The 18,542-nt window shown below is 35.2% G+C and overlaps 3 protein-coding genes across 5 annotated transcripts in view; 2 read left to right on the top strand and 1 right to left on the bottom strand.

Annotated features, from left to right (window-relative positions):
- Nucleotides 1-875: 875 nt before the first annotated feature.
- On the top strand, nucleotides 876-6,015 carry LOC106765273 (uncharacterized protein PFB0145c). Its single transcript, XM_022780914.1, has 7 exons — nucleotides 876-1,219; nucleotides 1,422-1,622; nucleotides 1,706-1,957; nucleotides 2,105-2,245; nucleotides 2,451-4,301; nucleotides 5,071-5,168; nucleotides 5,345-6,015. Exons 1-7 carry the CDS (start codon nucleotides 1,151-1,153, stop codon nucleotides 5,586-5,588), a joined length of 2,856 nt encoding a protein of 951 aa, XP_022636635.1. The 5' UTR covers nucleotides 876-1,150; the 3' UTR covers nucleotides 5,589-6,015.
- Nucleotides 6,016-6,157: 142 nt separating this feature from the next.
- On the bottom strand, nucleotides 6,158-14,931 carry LOC106762663 (protein SHORTAGE IN CHIASMATA 1). The gene is made up of 9 exons (XM_022783322.1): nucleotides 14,537-14,931; nucleotides 14,323-14,382; nucleotides 14,159-14,245; nucleotides 13,960-14,031; nucleotides 11,534-13,464; nucleotides 10,997-11,204; nucleotides 9,391-9,891; nucleotides 7,258-8,877; nucleotides 6,158-6,737 (listed from the first exon to the last, which is right to left on the bottom strand). Exons 1-9 carry the CDS (start codon nucleotides 14,795-14,797, stop codon nucleotides 6,651-6,653), a joined length of 4,827 nt encoding a protein of 1,608 aa, XP_022639043.1. The 5' UTR covers nucleotides 14,798-14,931; the 3' UTR covers nucleotides 6,158-6,650.
- Nucleotides 14,932-16,557: 1,626 nt separating this feature from the next.
- The window catches only part of LOC106762671 (mucin-22-like), a 5,372-nt gene continuing 3,387 nt past the window's right edge, over nucleotides 16,558-18,542 (top strand). Inside the window, exons 1-4 of one of the 3 annotated variants that reach the window (XM_022783392.1) lie at nucleotides 16,558-16,690; nucleotides 16,799-17,023; nucleotides 17,247-17,567; nucleotides 17,677-18,528. In XM_022783392.1, coding sequence (XP_022639113.1) covers nucleotides 16,609-16,690; nucleotides 16,799-17,023; nucleotides 17,247-17,567; nucleotides 17,677-18,528 — 1,480 coding nt within the window. In that variant the 5' untranslated portion in view covers nucleotides 16,558-16,608. The remainder of the gene's footprint in view (nucleotides 16,691-16,798; nucleotides 17,024-17,246; nucleotides 17,568-17,676; nucleotides 18,529-18,542) is intronic. The other 2 variants (XM_022783346.1, XM_022783373.1) reach the window with 2 other exon arrangements.

Consider the following 18,542-nt stretch of genomic DNA (forward strand, 5'->3'; position numbering starts at 1 on the left):
ATTATAATTACCTCTCTTCAAAAGCTATTATATTATTCCTCTCTTAGAATTTTAATGTAAATTTCATCACTTCATAATATTAACAAGTATCACTGGACACTTATGTTAACACAATTATTATTTATGTTCCATTGATTTAGTATTTAACGTACTAGGTCACATGTTTTAATTTTCATATAAGATAATACTTTATTCGGTAGTTAAATTAGAGATTTTAATTTAATTGAAATAAATACTTTAATGAAATTGTATTATAATTTATGTTATCATAACAAATATAAGATAATTTTTTTTAAAAAAAAAAAATTGGTGATGAGGGGAACTTATGCTTTCAAAAAGCCCTTAGAGATAGTTGTTGACAAGGCAAACAAAAACATATGGCAATTGTAATGTGGAAAGTTTTGAAAATAAATTACCAAATTAAATACTTCCCATAAATAGTTTTAATGTTTTTATTTAAAGGGTATCTTAGGAAGTGGTTTTATTTTTCAGATTCTACTCATGAAAGTTGGTCTCGGGGTTTGATGAACGTAGAATCTCGACACCATTCGAGCAACTTTTGGCCTTGGTTTGATACACGTAAAAGTTTCATATAATTGAAGACAAATTTAAGTTTCAAGAACGAAGTACATAATTTTAATTTCTTCAATTTTATAATTGTAGTATATTTTAAATTTAGAACACTCATTCTTTTCCTTTATATAATTTGCTGTCGGCTGTGGGTGCATACCAAAAAATTAAAAGAAAAAAAAGAATAAAGGTGTCGGGGTTAAGTTTGTCATTTAAATTTTCTCCTTCTCAAAGTAAAAACTCAAAAAGAAAACCATACGTCTCATCTGTGCTTCTTTATTTATTTGCTCTTGCACTTTGTTAAACTTTGGTTAAGAATGTCTCTTAAGGAAAAGCTTTTGTTGTCAAATTCATTTTTGTTTTTTAGCTTGCTAACCATGCAAGTTCAGTAAAGCATCTAGCATCTGGTTGCTTTCAGTGTATCCCACTACTTCACTCTAGTTGTTAACTAAAGATATCAAAACAGAGCAAAATTTCAAGTTTACACAGAATCCCCCGAGTGAGCCATGAAGCGCCTCTTATAAAAGCACCGCTTTGCATCCACAAGACAAGAGCAGCAATATTTTCTTACCCGGAAAACATGTTTAAGTCATGGAGCAAGAAAAACAAGACTAAAGCTGTATTCAAACTACAATTTCAGGCAACTCAGGTAACATGACGACAAATAAATATTTTTCCATTAAACACTAAATGACAAAATGAGGTTTGTGCTAGTAGTTACAGAGTTACAATTGAAACATATTGCCAGAAAGTTTGAAATTAGTACAGCATCACATTGTAGATTCAGGTAAGTAAGTTTGATAACACTTACATATTGTTGGGAATTTCATGCCAATGTATAATTTTATCAGGTGCCAAAGATGAAAAAGCCTGCACTGAAGGTAGCTTTGGTGCCAGATAATGTTGGGAAGCCTACGGTGAAACTGGAGAAAGTTGTTGTCCAGGATGGAACCTGTTCATGGGAGAATCCGATTTTTGAATCAGTAAAATTTGTTAGGGACGCAAAATCAGGAAAACTTCAAGAGAAAATCTACCATTTTGTTGTTTCAACCGTAAGCAGTGGATTTAATTGCATACTATCCTTTACCTGACTAAGATGTTGGCTGGAAAGTCTAATCATAATAGGTTCTTGCAGGGATCTTCAAAATCTGGCTTTCTTGGAGAATCCTCCATTGACTTTGCTGATTTTGCTGCAGAAACTGAGCCACTGACTGTGTCCCTACCTCTGAAGTTTGCCAATTCAGGCGCAATCCTACATGTTGGTACCTTCTATTCCCTTCTCCACCTGGTTTCTTATGTCCCTCATATCATGCACATGATTTACTCATCTTTCAAAATCTCATATTCATCAAACCTTTTTTTTTTTTTCATTCTTGTTCCATATTATTTAAAACCATGACATTACAAACACCAAATATTATTCCTCAAATAACAAATGTTGAGACAGGTGACAATTCAGAACGTGGAAGGGGTACAAAGAGATCAAAGGTGAAGATGAACCATGCAGCCAGTTAATTTATCTCTATAAATTTCCTTTTGTTGCAGGGTTTCATTCCTCTCCTTGTTATTTACCTGTTGCAGTACTTTCAGAGATGGGGAAGATTATGGAAATGGAAGCTCAAGACACCTACTGAGCATTTGCAGTGCAGATGAAAATTCTCGTAATGTTTATGAAGTAAGGTTCTGCATGATACTGTGACTTTATACAGCTAGCAATTTTTATTGTATAAAGATGGAAATTTCCTAAACAGATCACGAGGATAAATTAAGAAAATAAATAATCTATATTATAAAATTTCTGAAATTATTAATATTTTAAAGGGATGGAACCCTGACTTTTAAAGTATCTAATGGCATCACTCCTGTGGTAACTCTGGCAGGATTTCCCCAAGCTATTACCACCCTTTAGGCAAAATTCAATGCCGTGCAAAGGAACTATTGAGGCCATTGCAACAAGAGCTCAAATGCATAGGGGGTCACTGGGTTCAGCATCAGATAGGAGTTTAGGCGACTCCTGGAGAAACAGCCTGGAAGATACTCATCCTCAAGAAAGATTACAAGAGCCTTCAGATAATGTCGTTGAAAACCTCAGAAGTGAAATTGCTTCTCTGAAGAGGAAAGCCGAAGAATCAGAACTAGAGTTACAATCGCTTCAGAAGCTGATGGAGAAGGAATGCAGCCGAGGACAAAGTATGTCAAGGCAAATAATCAGCCTCAGAGACGAGAGAAATATGATCAAAACTAAATATGAGCAACTATTGTCGCAGCAAAATCTCATTAACGAGACCAAAAATTCAAAAGCCTTACAGACTGAGATTGAACAAGCGAGGCAGCAGTTAGAAGCAATAAAAGAAGAGCTTGCTTATGAAAAAGAGTTTAGTTATAATCTTAAATTGCAACTCCAGAAGACACAAAACTCAAACTCCGAACTACTTTTAGCAGTTAGAGAACTTGAAGCAATGCTGGAACATAAGAATAAGGAATTGTTGGACAATACTAAAGAGCATGATGATGCCACAGAATTAGGTCACTTGAAGCAGAAATTTGCAGAGCTGAATGGTGAAATAGACATTTGTTATAAGCAACGTGATGAGCTAAATGAGCAAATAAAAGAGCTCAACTTTGAGTGTGAGCATCTGAAGAAAGAAAACCTGGACACCTCTTTGAGATTAAACCATAAAGAAGCACAACAAATTGCGTTACAAAATAAATATTCAGCTTCTTTGGCAACTATAAAACAACTTGAATCTCAAGTACAGAGATTAGAAGAAAAGATAGGGAAGCAGGTGGATGATTTTTCAGGGTCTTTGATTTACATCAATGAACTTGAAAATCAAGTCAGTGATTTGAAGATAGAAATGAAAATGCAAGAAGAGGATTATCAAAAAGATTTCCAAGCCATGAAATGTGCAAAACTTGAACAGGAGGAACGGGCCATCCAAGCAGAGGAGACATTGATAAAGACTAGACACAACAATGATCTCGCATGTCAGCGTTTTCAGGATGAATATCGAAGTCTTTCAGCTGAAATGACATTGAAAGTAGAAGAAAACGAAAAGAAGGTCCTGGAAGCTTATGCAGAAGCTGATGAATTGCAGAAGCAGAACAAACTCATGGAAGAAATTCTCCAGAAATGTAATGAAGAGCTCAGGCTTGTTACAAATCAGAATGAATTGAAACTTCAACAGCTCTTGAACCAAATAGATTCAAAAGAAAAGAAAGTGGAAATGATGTCTCAAGAACTAGAGATCAAGTCCAAGCAACTTGAAGAAGTACAAAGGAAAAGGGATGAAAAGGATAAGGCATTAACAAAGCAAATTCAATTGCTCAGAATTGAAATTAGAAAACTGATGCTAGAAGAGCATGCATTATCTAAAGCTGATCCAACAGAGCTCATGACTAGGATGTTAATGCAAGAGAACAATGATGAGGAGATAAGGTTTGACAACCTAACGTCAGCATTAGAAATCTTTAAGACCCAGCACAATGAATTAAAACGTAACTTGCACGTGGAACAAACAGAGAAAGAAAATATGAAGGAAAAAATAACTCAGTTAGAAGGAGAGCTGAAGAAGAAGGTAGAAGAACTAAGTGCTGTAGAAAAGAGGCTCAAAAATAGCAAAGGAGCGACGGTCAAAAGTATGAATTTGGCTTCATGGAACTACGAGAGTGCTGCGTCTTGTTCATCCACTAAGGAACACGATAAGAAGTCAAGATCGGAAATGCAGATGGTAATTTTCCAGCTCCTTTGCTAAAATTATAAATAAGAAAGTTAGTGCCACTATCACATACTAGGACATGTCACAAGTTATCATCACAAACACCCCCTTACGAATACTCTATACAGTAGAAAATATTGAGTAATCTAGTTAGGACATAGGACCAAGCAGTTTGATTGAAAATATATTCTGAAATTATGCAGTGTTTATTCTGAAATTAGCTGTTTGATGATCAGTACACCAGGCTAAAAATTATGTGCTATCTGCCAATTGATAATTGGAAAAGATACTGCAATACAATTTCTCTGGTACATTTTGGATGAAATGGAGTTGGCGAAACGAAGGAGTAGGGATCATTAACAGTCTTTTTCTCTTTTTTGTATTGTGAAGACAATTTTGTCCCCTGGTTAAGTAGGTAATAAAAATTGAGCTGTGTTGTTCCTCGATCTTTTTTTCTGTATAAGACTTGAACTATTTTAAAGAACAACAAATTACAATCTTTATGCTGCGATCCCATCCCTTAAATTTTAGCAAAACAAACAAATCTTAAAACGTAAAACTCTGCTAAAAGAAATGTCCAGTTAGCCAGACTTTTGGTCCTAAACTAAGTCATCTTTCCCTTCTCCTATTCATGTGGTTGTATCTAATGTGACAAAAAAGAAGAGGGAAAAAAATGAACATGTAATCAGAGTTTACTTTGGTTTTGATTTGCACATATTAGTAGTAAATGACTTGATGATCTACATTAACATGGGATGTTGTTATATTTGTAACATAAAAGGGAATGGATGATGCAAACACCCCTGTTAGAAAGTGTGAAAAAGGAAGAACCATATGCAATTCAGCGGAGAACGAAGTTCATCTAGCTTCACACAGAAGGTAAAAGACAAATACTACTTCTGCCATCTGAATCCGTAGTCCCCTTGAGTTACACCCATTAACCTTCTTATCGTTTATTAACAATGTAACAGAAAAGTGGTGCTTCAGGCTCAGATATCTAATTTATACAGTCATCTAACCCTGGATTTATTTCTATTCCTCTTTTACACTGGCAGTGAAGTGAAAACTTGCTTGGAAAATAAGGCTATTGTCTTCAATTATGATGATGCTGGTGATTGTCCTACAAATGAGTTGTTGGATGAAGTGGCAGTACTAAAGGAAAGGAACAAATATATGGAAATTCAGCTGAAAGAAATGGAAGAAAGATATTCTGATATTAGTCTTAAGTTCGCAGAGGTGGAGGGAGAAAGACAACAGCTTGTTATGGCCCTACGGAATATGAGAAATGGTAAGAACTAGAATTCTTTACGTGCGTTATTACTCATTCATAAATTACACGAGTTATGAAATAGACAGGTCACCATGGTCGTATTGGTCAAATTCAAATCGAGCTTAACCCGTGTGTTTCACTTCAGTATAATCACCATTTAAACCTCCTCCAATTTAAATTTGCTGGCCTGTCAGCTTAGTTCGATATTTCTGGTCGATTGATTCATTGAATTGACAAAGGTGGCTATGGGTTGGGGCATCAGATAGGCTATCTAGAAAATGGATTATCATCTTGTCATCATTTATTTGAACAATTTTGGGTTACATGTATTGCAAACATTATAGTCGATAAACAAGGCTATGATTCTCAGATGAAACATTTTATTGAAAATGTTAAAGATCAAGAGCAAAACAGCTACTGAATCTTAGAATACCTATTATCTAGATGAGCTACTTGTGCTTTTCAAAAGTTGTTCGCTATTTTCTGGAGCTCCGATTTTAATATTTTTTCAATGATTAAAAAGGCAAGTGTGTTGTTTTCTTCATACAAAAACACTACAGAGTTTTTTTTTTTTTTTTCATTTTGGCAAAAATACAAAAGGAAGCACCAACAATATGAAATGCAATTTTTATTTTTTTAGATAGGAGTAAGACAATATGAAACTAAGTGAAACCATAATGTTAGAACTAAAATTCCCTAATCCGGTTCTTAGATCGTACATCAATCATCATATGATATCTCCATTCGCTCCAAACATAGATTATCCAGTACGGTATCTAACTCCCTGTTCTTATCCCGAACTCCATTTTCATCACGGGAAACCATTCGCTTCAACTTTCATCGATATTAGAAGTCAGTCATTACCATAGTCCATTGGGTCATTGTAGAATAGTAAAGAATAGATGACATATGCCACATCAAGAAAGGATCAGAATCAGAAGTTTGTCAGTATGAGGAGATTAACCTGAGTAATGAGATCTATGTTGTTTGAGAATTACTTCGCAATCATGGTTTTAAAGTAAAATACCTTTTATATGGTTAAGGCCACCGTCATATATAATCTAAATCCTCACTCTTTTCACCGATGATGGTTATTGTGTCTGGAATGAGTTTATCTTTTTATCACTCCAGACCAGCCTTGTTTGACCTCCACTTCCGTTCCTCCCAAAAGTCAGCGTCTGCCAACGACCGAAGCAAAGTTGTATTCATGTCAATCAAATATAGGAGGGACACACGAAGTGGAATGGGTTTGCCATTCCGAGTATCAATTAATTATTATAAAAAAAATTAATTTCTTATTCTTAAAATAGGATGAGACGTAACTCTGATGCAATTTTTTCATGAGTAAAAAATCTCACTTTTATCGCAGACTCGGATTCTCTACCTCAGAACAAGACACATCAAATAGTAGTATGTTCAGTGACATATAATCCTTGACCTAAAATATTGATGTATAACACTAAGAGTGAAGAAAAAATAAGTATAAATCTACATACAGTGAATAACTGAAAATGAACGGAGACTATCTCTTCTCAGAACTACCCACCAATATAAATTTACGCATTTTATGCAATCAATGGCACGTTGAAAACAAGATAAGATGAACAAGAATGAATGATAAATTATATCCCATTTCTATCCCTCTTCTTTTTGCCATATTTTCACTTTAATGAACATGAACGTAGAATATAAACGTACCTTTGTTGATCGCTTATCTTTTGGAGTCCATGAGGATGATGAAGTAGAATATCTTCCTTTCTTGGTTGAGTTTGAAGAGAGTCCTGATTGTTTCTGTCTTTTCTGTTCCGGAACATTTCCAGATATTCTGCCAGGTTGGTACTTAAAAAAATCAATTATAGAAGGACTTCTTCTCTTAAAAGCTTTGGACATGTTCCCAGGATACCCAAAATAAGGGCCAGAACTCTCAGATGATAAGGATTTTTGACGCAATTTGCTCTTTTCTTTTACTTTATTGATAAATTCAGTTGTCCAGGGTGAATTCTTTAATAGACAAGCGGACCGGCGTGCAAATGAGAGTGGAGTTTCACTCAAATGCGACAATTCTTCCTTGAATGGTGATTCTTCTAAATTTCTCACTGGTGCCTGAGTTAAACCAATATTTCCATGAGACTTCAAATCAAGAGGAAATGCATTTTCTCCAAAATCTGGTTCGTGGAATTCGTCTACATCTCCTTGTGTATCTTTTAAAGATCTCCATATTTTCGATGAGTTGGTTTCTGGGTGACTACAATTATCAAATAACGATGTCCTTGCAACTTTATTCTTTCTCATAGGATCTTTCTCTGTTTCTGTTATCAAATTTGTGAAGTACATGGAATCAGGAATGTCAAAGCTTTTATCAAATAAGGGGCTATCTGTCAAGTCCACCACCTCGCCTCTAACATCTTCATGTAGCTTCTCAGAATTACTAAGGCTATGCCAATTCACACTTTTTCCCATCAAATCAGTATTCAGTATTTCATTTTGAGCCAAGTCTTTATTTTTCAAAGATAAACCGGGTTGTCTCAGTTGCTCTAATTTTGGGGGAGCTTTGCAGTTCCCTGGTGAATAGGAGACTCCAGAACGGATTCGCATCGTAGCCGCGCCGATGCTCTTCTTTTGATCAAAAAACTCACTCATGGATAAACTTGTCTTTGCAAACTCACTGGATCTCTCATCATTTTTTGGAATACCAAAATTGAAAAGTTTTGGAAAAGTAGAGGAATCAGGGGCAGCCTCAACTGCTGGATTTAGTGTCTCGAATTGCGTCAACTCATCAAAACACAGGTCATCCATATGATGACTACTTATAGAATGTTTTCTTTTTCTTTCATTTTGAACTTGATATAAACAACACCTATCTGAGTCCAGACCAGAAGATACCGAAGAGGAGCAATCTGTCATTATGGATTTTGAATCCTCCCGTTCCCCATATCTGCAGAAAACACTGAAAAGAGAGATACTTTCTTCTGGAACGTGATACTTTTCTAAAACATGCATCCTTTGCTCATGTGACCACGCAAGAAACTCATTAAGCATTACCCCTGAAGATAGTATTGAGTGTGCCGTTAAAGGATTTATTCCAGGAAATTCCGTAAGAAAAGACTCGGCAAGAGTTACCGAGTCAGGCATTTTAGGATACAGACCCCTTGTCGTATTCGTAGCAGTCTTAATGCAGCTTACAATAACTTCATTTGTCAATTCAGGAGAGTAAGAGAAGAATATCTGCAAATCAATTCCCAGGCTTGTTGCTGCAGCATAAAGTCCATCGGAGGATTCCATTACAGTTGAAAGGAAGTTAAATTCTCCTTCAAAGACCTGGGAAGAGAATATAACATTCAAATAAGCTCAATGCATAAGTGATCAAGCTCAACTAACACTCACCACCACAACAACCCTCATATCTTAATTAATCGTATTTACGTTCATGATGACGCTTTTACTAGTACTTCATATCTCAATGTAATCATATTCTTAAAACTAATTTTATCTACCTTGTACAAGAGCTTATATCTTACAAGCATGTAAAACAATTTAACGATGACTATATTAAATTCCTTAGTTCCTCTTTCGGCCCCGCAGGGGTTTATTTGAGAATGTTTTTACTCCTCGAGACATTAATCTTCCGAAGGGCCCAGAAATTTCAAAAATGGAAAAGCCAAAGCCAGGTTCCGAGTTCCAAGATTGACATACTTTCCCTGAAAAGGCTGTTCAAATAACTCCTAACAAAACTTCTAGAGCAGTACTTGACATTGCAATATTTTACAGAGGCAGTTGAAATAAATAAATACGTATCACACAAGTGTAATCAATATAAAAATTTGAAATTACCAGAAAGCAGCCATGGAAGTAAAAACTAAGCAATGTTAGGACATCTGTGGCAATATTCTCAACACATAAAGGCAAGCTTGAGGATGCTTCAGTTGTTGGAGTTGCTTTCTTCCCAAGGTTTTCACTATCATACCATGCCAAGCAAATAGCAGAACTTAATATTATATCAGCGGGCAAATTTAAATCACGTTCAACGACTTGAATTCCTTCTTTCTCCATTGCCAGAATCACTTGGTAAGAGCTTCTTCTAGACATTATCATTTCCTTATCTACATTCTGAGTATTTACGATGATAACTGTTCCAGGGAAAGCCTCCATGTTCTTATGACCTTGTTCGGTTTTCAAAGCAGGAATTAGTGGCACAACGTTATCTGCTTCAGGTGGAACATTTGAAGATATTTTTTCATAGCTTTGCTCAACAGGAAAAAAATTCAGTAGTCTCTCCACGTTCTGATTCATCATACTTTCCTTGTGATTGAAAATAGGACGAGTCTCACTTTCCTAGCAGACAATAGTTGCGAATTCTGTATATGATTACATGATAACTGGTATACGATATAAGAACAACTAAGAGTAACAATAATTGATTCAGGTAATTCAGTATATATTGGTGAAGTAGCCAAGAATATTGGTGTCGGGTAATTAAATATGGATACGTGAAACAAATTAAAATATCAGGGCATTTCAACATCAGTAGTCACAACTTCGATCACTATAATCAGAAATTTGAAGTTACAGTCATCTTTAACTAAAACAAAAATTGTTTTCCATTTCTATGTCAATTAGTTCCCAAAATTAATAAATCCTTCAAACTACCAACAACAATCATTTTAGAATCTAGTCTCTGATGTGACCTAAACAATGCTCATTTCAGTTGAAATTTCAGAAATAAACACCAACATAGCTGACGGTTAATAATTTCAGGAACTAAAATGTTTGTAATTTAAAGATTAAATTGGATAGTACTAATAATCTTAGAATTTGAGGTTGATTACTTCTTTTGCTTTTTTATCCCTTTGCTCTTAGTGTCTTGTAAAGTATGTTGGATAAACTCAGAAGCATGCTACTCTGATATCTTGTTAGGAACTGCAAACCCTACTTTGTGGAGAATCCAGGTCTATGTGAGGATAATGAAAGAGCTACATTCTGAAAACACATGTAGTTGTGTTTGAGCATTTTCTTAATGTAGTAATAAAGAAATCAAAATATCAAAATATATTAATATGTTGTTTGATTCTTATTAAGTGAGAATGTTGGTTCTTGCTTTTCTGTAACACCACCAGACATTTTTTCCTCATAAATGAAATAGCTCTTTTAGAGAGAAAACACTTCCCTATGTAGTTTTGATTGGCACAGAAGATGTGAAATATAATTTCGGAAACTTTATCCTTAATTTACATAATTAACATATAACCCTACTCATTTATGCTTGTACTTATTTACATCAATACATGAGATACTTTACATTATACTGTAACGGTATAGAACATGTGCAAACAAAATTATATGGAATCCGGAACTTAGAGAAATAATTTCTGAATTTATTTGCAACGATGTGCAGTATCTACAATATAGATTATAAGCACATTATCATAATCAGACTTACCAATAACATTTCAGTGTTTGGGTGCAACTCAACACCTTCGCAGAGTGCTTTGAGAGCGGCATGACCATCAAAATCAACCGTCAGAAAGTGAAGATGAGGCAATCCAACCAAGTTTTTGGAAATGTCAGATATCCTAGATGAGGCGTATGAACCTCCATATTCCAAGATAACGTCAAATTTGTTGAGAGGAAACAACGAAGAAACATGCCTTCAATCAAATAAAAAAGTTAACTCAGAATCATAGCAGAAAAAGTATGACCAAAAAAATGTCATCAAATGGTCTGAGTGATGATCAGATATACTATTTGATAAACAAAACTTGGGAAATGGAAAGGAAAGCGGTTTCCTTCAAAAAAATGTAAGCAATGCCCCCTTGTTTACTCACCATTTTGGATTTTTGCTGCTCCATATCCATATTCCAAAAGGAAACAATACGTTTAGAATAGGAAATTTGAAAACATGCTAAACGTATAAGGAAAATAAAAAATAATTCTATGCATGGAACATAAATAAAATAGCCTGAAACAATAGGCTTACCTCTGTGAAACCAACAAGCAGTCAGAAATCATGAGTTCTTTCATTTTGGTATCTGTGCCTTCATGCCCAGTATTAGCGTATGGATGATTTCTTGTAGGACCATTTTGTTCACTGAATGATAACCCCAGGGAAATGAGAACATTTTTCAATGAGGACCAGAATACTTCTTCAGCCACAATCAAAGTTTTCAAACTATCCCGTTTGATGTATGACTGGAAAATTTCCTTCACAATTGTTAATGATGGGTGTGCCAAAGTAACATTGTTGCCCACCTTCCTCTTTTCATCTTCGATCAAAGATTTGAGGATGCCTAACCTTGATTTCAAATAGTCTAAGTTTTGACATAATTTGTCTAAATACAAGAATGCTGGATGGAGACCATAGAAGCACAAGTACCAAGCAGCCTGTTTGATAGCACATAATACAACAAATGCCATATTGTTTCCATTTGCATGGTATTCAAACAGCTTCTGCCTTTGAAGACTGAGCAATTTAAAATAATCTACATTTGATTTATGTGTTTTTGTCATTTCTGTATCTCTGTGCAAAATGGCTAGATAGCTTTCTTTAAAATATCCAGCCAGAGCCACAATATTATCGGACAACTTAACTCTATACAGAACAGTTTGGGACCCTAGTGACTGTGTATCAACCTTCAAATCAGTGGATGAAACTTTTGGAATACTAACATTAGTATTATTGGACTCTACTGCATAATTATAATTCCCCTCACCAGTCACTTTCTGGGGGTTCAAGAAATAATCAAGATTGCTGATTTCTGACATAGATTTAAATAACAATGAAGCCCTCTCAGCCATTTTATCAGGTAATTGTTCTCCACTTCCTTTTTTAAAAGATACATGTTCTAATATTTTTCCCGAAGCAAATTCTACAGGATGATTGTCAATGAGAGGCATGCAATCAGAAAGCATCTTCTGCAACTCTTCATCTTGTTTAGTTTCACATTCATCTATGGTATCATCACAGAAAACTAGACCAAATACCAATTTTCCATAATCAAACGGTTTACCTACAAAATCTTCGTTGTTCAGATCAATCTTGGCCAATATGTCTTGATACCAGTTTGAAATCTTGCGATTGCACCTATCTTCTTCAAGTAGATCCCAGTTTAAGTAAATTCCATCAGATGCAGAGAGGGGTCGGGTCTTCAAGCTGGAAATTTGTTCTCCAATAATGTCATGTAGATTTATCATCCTTTGTTGATCAGAGATAACAGGTACAGGCAGTGATTTAAACATGTTATCTGTTAGCGCTATCTCATTGCTAACAATCAATTCATCAAAACTCTTGAAATTAAACTCTTTCTTAAACATACAGTCCTTTGTTATTAGATCATCCGAAGTTTTTGCTTTGTAGAAAGCTTCAAAGGCTTGCATTAAGTCTTCATCAAGGAACTCAAACTCCTGGAAGGTAACAAGATTATCTAACAAGTCACTATTAGTATGTGATGTCCTCTGCAGGTCAGTACTCCCATTAACATATTCAGTTTCCAGTATATTCATAAAATCGCTTTCAGGAAACATATCTGATAACTCAAGGCTCTTCCTTGATTCACATTCATCTGAAAAAAATTCCATCATGCTATGCTTCATAGAACCCAGAAGTTCCTTGCCCTCTGCTATGGATTGACATTGCTCATCAAAATGTTGAGATCTGATATTTTCAAAATACGAGTCAACTACTCCTACCAAAGATATGCCAGTGGGAATTACCAAACTTCCCTCGTCCACTTCCAAAATAAGAAATATGTTTTGGTCAGAGCGAGGCAGTTGCTGAACAGAAATATGATCTTCTAGAGAATATGCATTTTCCCCCATCAGGTACTTCGAAATCACATCTTCAACCAAAGATACTGATTCCAGAGCCTCGTAAGGGTACTGCCTTGATGGTTCAGGCTTCTTGAGCATTTCCTTCAAGGAAAACAGAAGAAATTGTTTTATATGACGCTTGGAGACAAATACATCAGTGGAATTTAAAAAAAAGACACGAAACAGTTCCTTCTAATCCTATTACTGTAAGACCTAGGTAAGATCAAATCCATTCTTATGCTTGAACATTCCATGCCGAATGATACAAAAGTTATCAACATACCAAGGATAAAATTAAAACAGAATCTATTTAGCTCCTCCACTAATCGAATGAATTAACTACAACAATTAAATGAATAAGTAAGAAACCTGCGTGTATAAACTATACACAGTAACAAGCATTAAAATATCTTATACTTTGAAATCACATAATCAAAGCTTACAACAAGGGAGTAATGTTATAATTCCAATATAACTGACGGACTCAATTGCCATAACTCTACGTAGTTCATATTCATACACAAACCAATAGCAACAACGCAATGTACAATAAAAACCAAATGATTACATGATTGTTGACAAATTACATCATTTTACCGGGCTATTTTCAACCTCTGGAGTTTGAGACAGCATTTGCATCCTCTCCGACTCAGTGACACATACATTTTCCTTTAAAATACGAAGAGACGAATGTGAAATAGAAAAACGAAAGTAAAAGTTGAGTTAAACTGCTCAAAACAAAAAAATTTATCTTATAATACACATATAACCATAAAATTAGAAAGAAACACCTCACCAGGAACACGTCAAGCTCAGGTGTCTCAAATTGGATCGTCTCATAAACAACATCGTTCTTATCACCGAGCACAATACTTTTATTCTCCTGCCAACAATATTACTAAATATAACTAAATAAACAAAAATTGCCGCAAACAAGGCTTATTAATTAATTAAATATACATTCGTAAATTTAATTTCAGTTGCGGAGCCACGATCTTCGAAGATAACCTCCGCCTCTTGCTGCAACGCAATCAAAACATTAAAAAAATACGAGCACGCTCAGAAATGGTAAGATTCATATGTAAGTAAGCAATGCACATGGAATCACAATTTTCCGAGCAGAAACAAACGCAAGCTCAAAATTCACAAAGCAATTTCGATTCTAGAAGCTTACCGCGGGATCCAAAGCAGTGAGATCTCGAGAGTGGATGCGGATTCGGTGTGGGAGGACAGCAGCGAGGAAGGCAGTTAGCGCAGCTTGAACGGGGAAGGGTTCAAGGTGGAGGGAGAGATTGAGGGGAGGATCAAAGCGGAGGTGGTGATGGACGGAGGAGGGCGCTGTCGGAGGGAGACGAGGGACAGGAAGGTAGAGGAAGGGAATGGTTTGTGATGGAGGAAGAGCGAAGTAGTCGTTGTTGAGAAAGCGAGTTCGCATCTTCTGAAACAGGTGCTAACGGACTGGGAAATTGAATTGAATTTTGGCGCCAAGTTTGTTATTTATAGCACGTCGTATATTTGGACTTCGGAGCGGTACTAGAACCGAACCATGAGAGATTGCCTCCGATGACCCGAATTTTGGATCCGATGCTGTTGAGATAAGCCTAGACATTTTTGTGTTTATTTCTCGATTTCTCTTCTTGTTATAGTTTCTTGTGAGCTAGGGAGGATTTCTTTTAATCATATTAAATGTAAAATTTAATTTTCAATACCTTTTGTCTATTTTTTTTCTAAATATATTAATAGAACAAAAAGCGACTCATTAAGCTTGTTGGGTAGGGAAGAAAAAATAAACAGAGAAAGTAGAACAAAATAAAGAAAGAAAAAAGGAAAAACAATTACCCGAAAGTAACTCTGTTTAACTTAAAAAGAAAATGGAAAATAAATAATATAAAATATATATTTTTAATATTTTTTGTAATTTATTTACTTTTTTATTTTATTTGCTTTGTATTATTTCTAATCTATAACAATGATAAAGGATTATTTTAAAGGATAATGATATTTAGACAACATTTTTTTGACAACATTTGAACATTGATTAGGTGTCAATATGTGATTGGTCAAAAATTACTTCACAATAATGTTTATGATTATTATTATTGATTGTGGAGTAATTTTTGACCAATCACAAATTGACACGTAATCAATGTTCAAATATTGTCAAAAAAATGTTGTCAAAATATCATTATCCTATTTTAAATCATGTATACATTTTTTTTCGAAATAACATAGTTTATTTATAGATTAATAATTATTTTCTAAGACTAATGTAATTGTTAATGGAAAAGAAATTAAGTAATTTATTACAGAAATTTAAAGATATTAATAATCAATATATTTGAACATGTAGGTGACAAGTGTAATAAGATATATGGATATTTTAATATTAGGCGCGCCTTCCTAACTGCGTGGGCCCTCACTATATTTAAGAGAAGAAATCGTTGGACCGACTTGGATTTTATTAACTAATTTTTTTTTTCAACAAAACTAATTTCAATTAAAATTTAAAAATACTTTTTCAAAGATTAAATTTTTAAAGTGAAAGAATTATTTATTTAAAGAAGAAAGTTTCTCCATTACCATTTTATTAAATAAAAAAATATTTTTTATTTATCAATGCAACATATATTACTACTATTATTTACATAAAAATTTCAAAATAAACTTGTCTCTTAAAAGATAATTTATATCACTTAAAATAAAACTTAAAAACAAAATATAAATATATATTTTTCTTCTATCTCCTCTGTATATCTAATAGATTTATTTTCATAATAATGTAAATTCTATATATTGATTATGTAAGTTATACTAAAACAGATAACCACAAGTTTAATATTTATGGATTTTTCACTTTTATATTCACTCTTTCGGATGCTTCGTGTCCAAACGATTCGTTTCATCTCAGTGAATTAAGGAAAAGAGAAATGAAGCAACTTGAACTTTCCTATGTGTTCTATGTAAAATACATCATTCTACTGACACAACTGTAGTAACATCTATCTACTATCTAAAAACGGTTTGTTCTTACTTCAAAACCTCTCGCGGTGTATGAGAACGAGCCACGTGTCAAAGTTGGTCTACACATGTCAAGTGACAAAGGGGTGTCGGTTATGTCACACGTGTCTCCAGTTTGGAGATGACACAGCCATGCAAAGGTGGCAAACACAGCTTCATGTTCTTCTTTATAAACCTTTGTCATGAAACATTCCTCACCGAGAAACCAGAAAAAAGATATATTCAGTCATGGATTCAAGAGCAGTTCAAACTCAGGGGCACAAGTACGATCAACATCATCGCAATCCTCACAACGTTGGGTCACAAGGAGGTGCAAAATTCATTTATTTTTGTAATTTGAATGTTTGATTTGATTAACCTTTGATATTACTTTCTGTATTGAAGTTTCTTTGGCTTATGCTTGAAATTTTGGATGTAGTGGCACATGGGGATGAACACAACCAGCATGACCATGAGAAGAAGACGGTTATGAAGAAAGTAAAACAAAAGGCCAAGAAAATCAAGGACTCCATCACAAAGCATGGTCATCATGACCATGAACGTGGCCACGAATATCACAATGAAGATCAGCATATCCCTGATGATCATGACTTGGATGAAGAAGATGACGAAGATGTAGACCACCCAGTCCATGGAGCACCGAGTAAGTTCTTTTGTAGCACATTTGAATTAATCATTATTGTAATGGAAACTCTCTCATTAGATAGTTTATATACCTTTTGAACAATTTTATTTAGTACCAACAAATTTTAAGATAAGATCTGACAATTTAGTATTTTTGAAGAAGATTGAAGCCTTATAATGAGAATAATGAAGAAGAAAATGATTTCTTGAGTTAGATAATGATTTACATGATTGTTCTGCAGTTTACGACAGTGCACCTGGTAGAGGTGCAGCACGAAGGCAAGTCGATGCTATTGGGAAAAGTGGAGTTAATTTAGGAGGTATAGCAGTTATGGGAGGAGAACCTCATCAGGAACCAAGAGTAGTGGTTGTTTCTCCAACCACTGGAGTTAATCAAAGCGGAGTCGCTGAGCCAACTATGACATTTATTGAGGTAGAGAAAGTAGTGCATACCAAGGTCAATTTGGAGGAACAAATTCACTTGGAGGAAGATCCTCATGCTCCACGAAGGGCACATGCTCCACCAAATCATCAAACCAAAGTCAAAAATCCAACTGGGGCAGGTAAGTTGGACCAAGATTTAACATGAACTATGTTTTTGTGCCATGAGATTAAGCATCTTCACATGCCTTGATTTGATTCTAATTTTATGCCATTTTTTTTAATGTCAAGGTGGAGCAGATATTGACGTTACCCCAGTTGAGAAATCGTTCTCCAGGATGACTATTCTTTATGAGCCAAACCAAGAACCACCAAACCTCTCTCCAACTGTTACTGAAACTCACCACTCTTCCGCTGGAAGGAATTCCCAAATTGCACCAGAGCTGTCTAGTGCAACTAATTACCCATCTATTCAGAGCCATGGCCAATACAAGCCAGAACTTTCTGGTGAAGTTAAAACCAAATACCCCAATAGCCACGGTCAGTTTTCACCAGTGTTGTCTAAACCAACCAAAACTCACTACCCTGAAGCCCAAAGCCATGACCAATACTTGCCACAACAATCGAGTGCTACAAAAACTCAATACCCTTCTTCTGGAAGAAGTCATGATCAGTTTACACCGGTGTCATCTACTGGACATAATATTCATCACCCGTCTACCAAATTCCATGGACAACACTTGCCACAACAATCCAATACTACAAAAACTCAATACCCTTCATCTGGAGGCCATGATCAGTTTACACCAGTGTCTTCTACCGGACCTAACATTCAACACCCTTCGACCAAAATCCATGACCAACACTTGCCACAACAATTCGGTGCTACAAAGACTCAATACCCTTCATCTGGAAGCCATGATCAGTTTACACCAGTGTCATCTACTGAACCTAATATTCAGCACCCTTCTACCAATTTCCATGACCAACACTTGCCTCAACAATTCAGTGCTACAAAAACTCATTCCCCTTCATCTGGAAGCCATGATCAGTACACACCAATGTCTTCTACCAGACCTAATATTCAGCACCCTTCGACCAAAATCCATGACCAACACTTGCCTCAACAATTCAGTGCTACAAATACTCAATACCCT

Source organism: Vigna radiata, chromosome 1, assembly GCF_000741045.1.
Source record: "Vigna radiata var. radiata cultivar VC1973A chromosome 1, Vradiata_ver6, whole genome shotgun sequence".
NCBI classification, from domain to species: domain Eukaryota; kingdom Viridiplantae; phylum Streptophyta; class Magnoliopsida; order Fabales; family Fabaceae; genus Vigna; species Vigna radiata.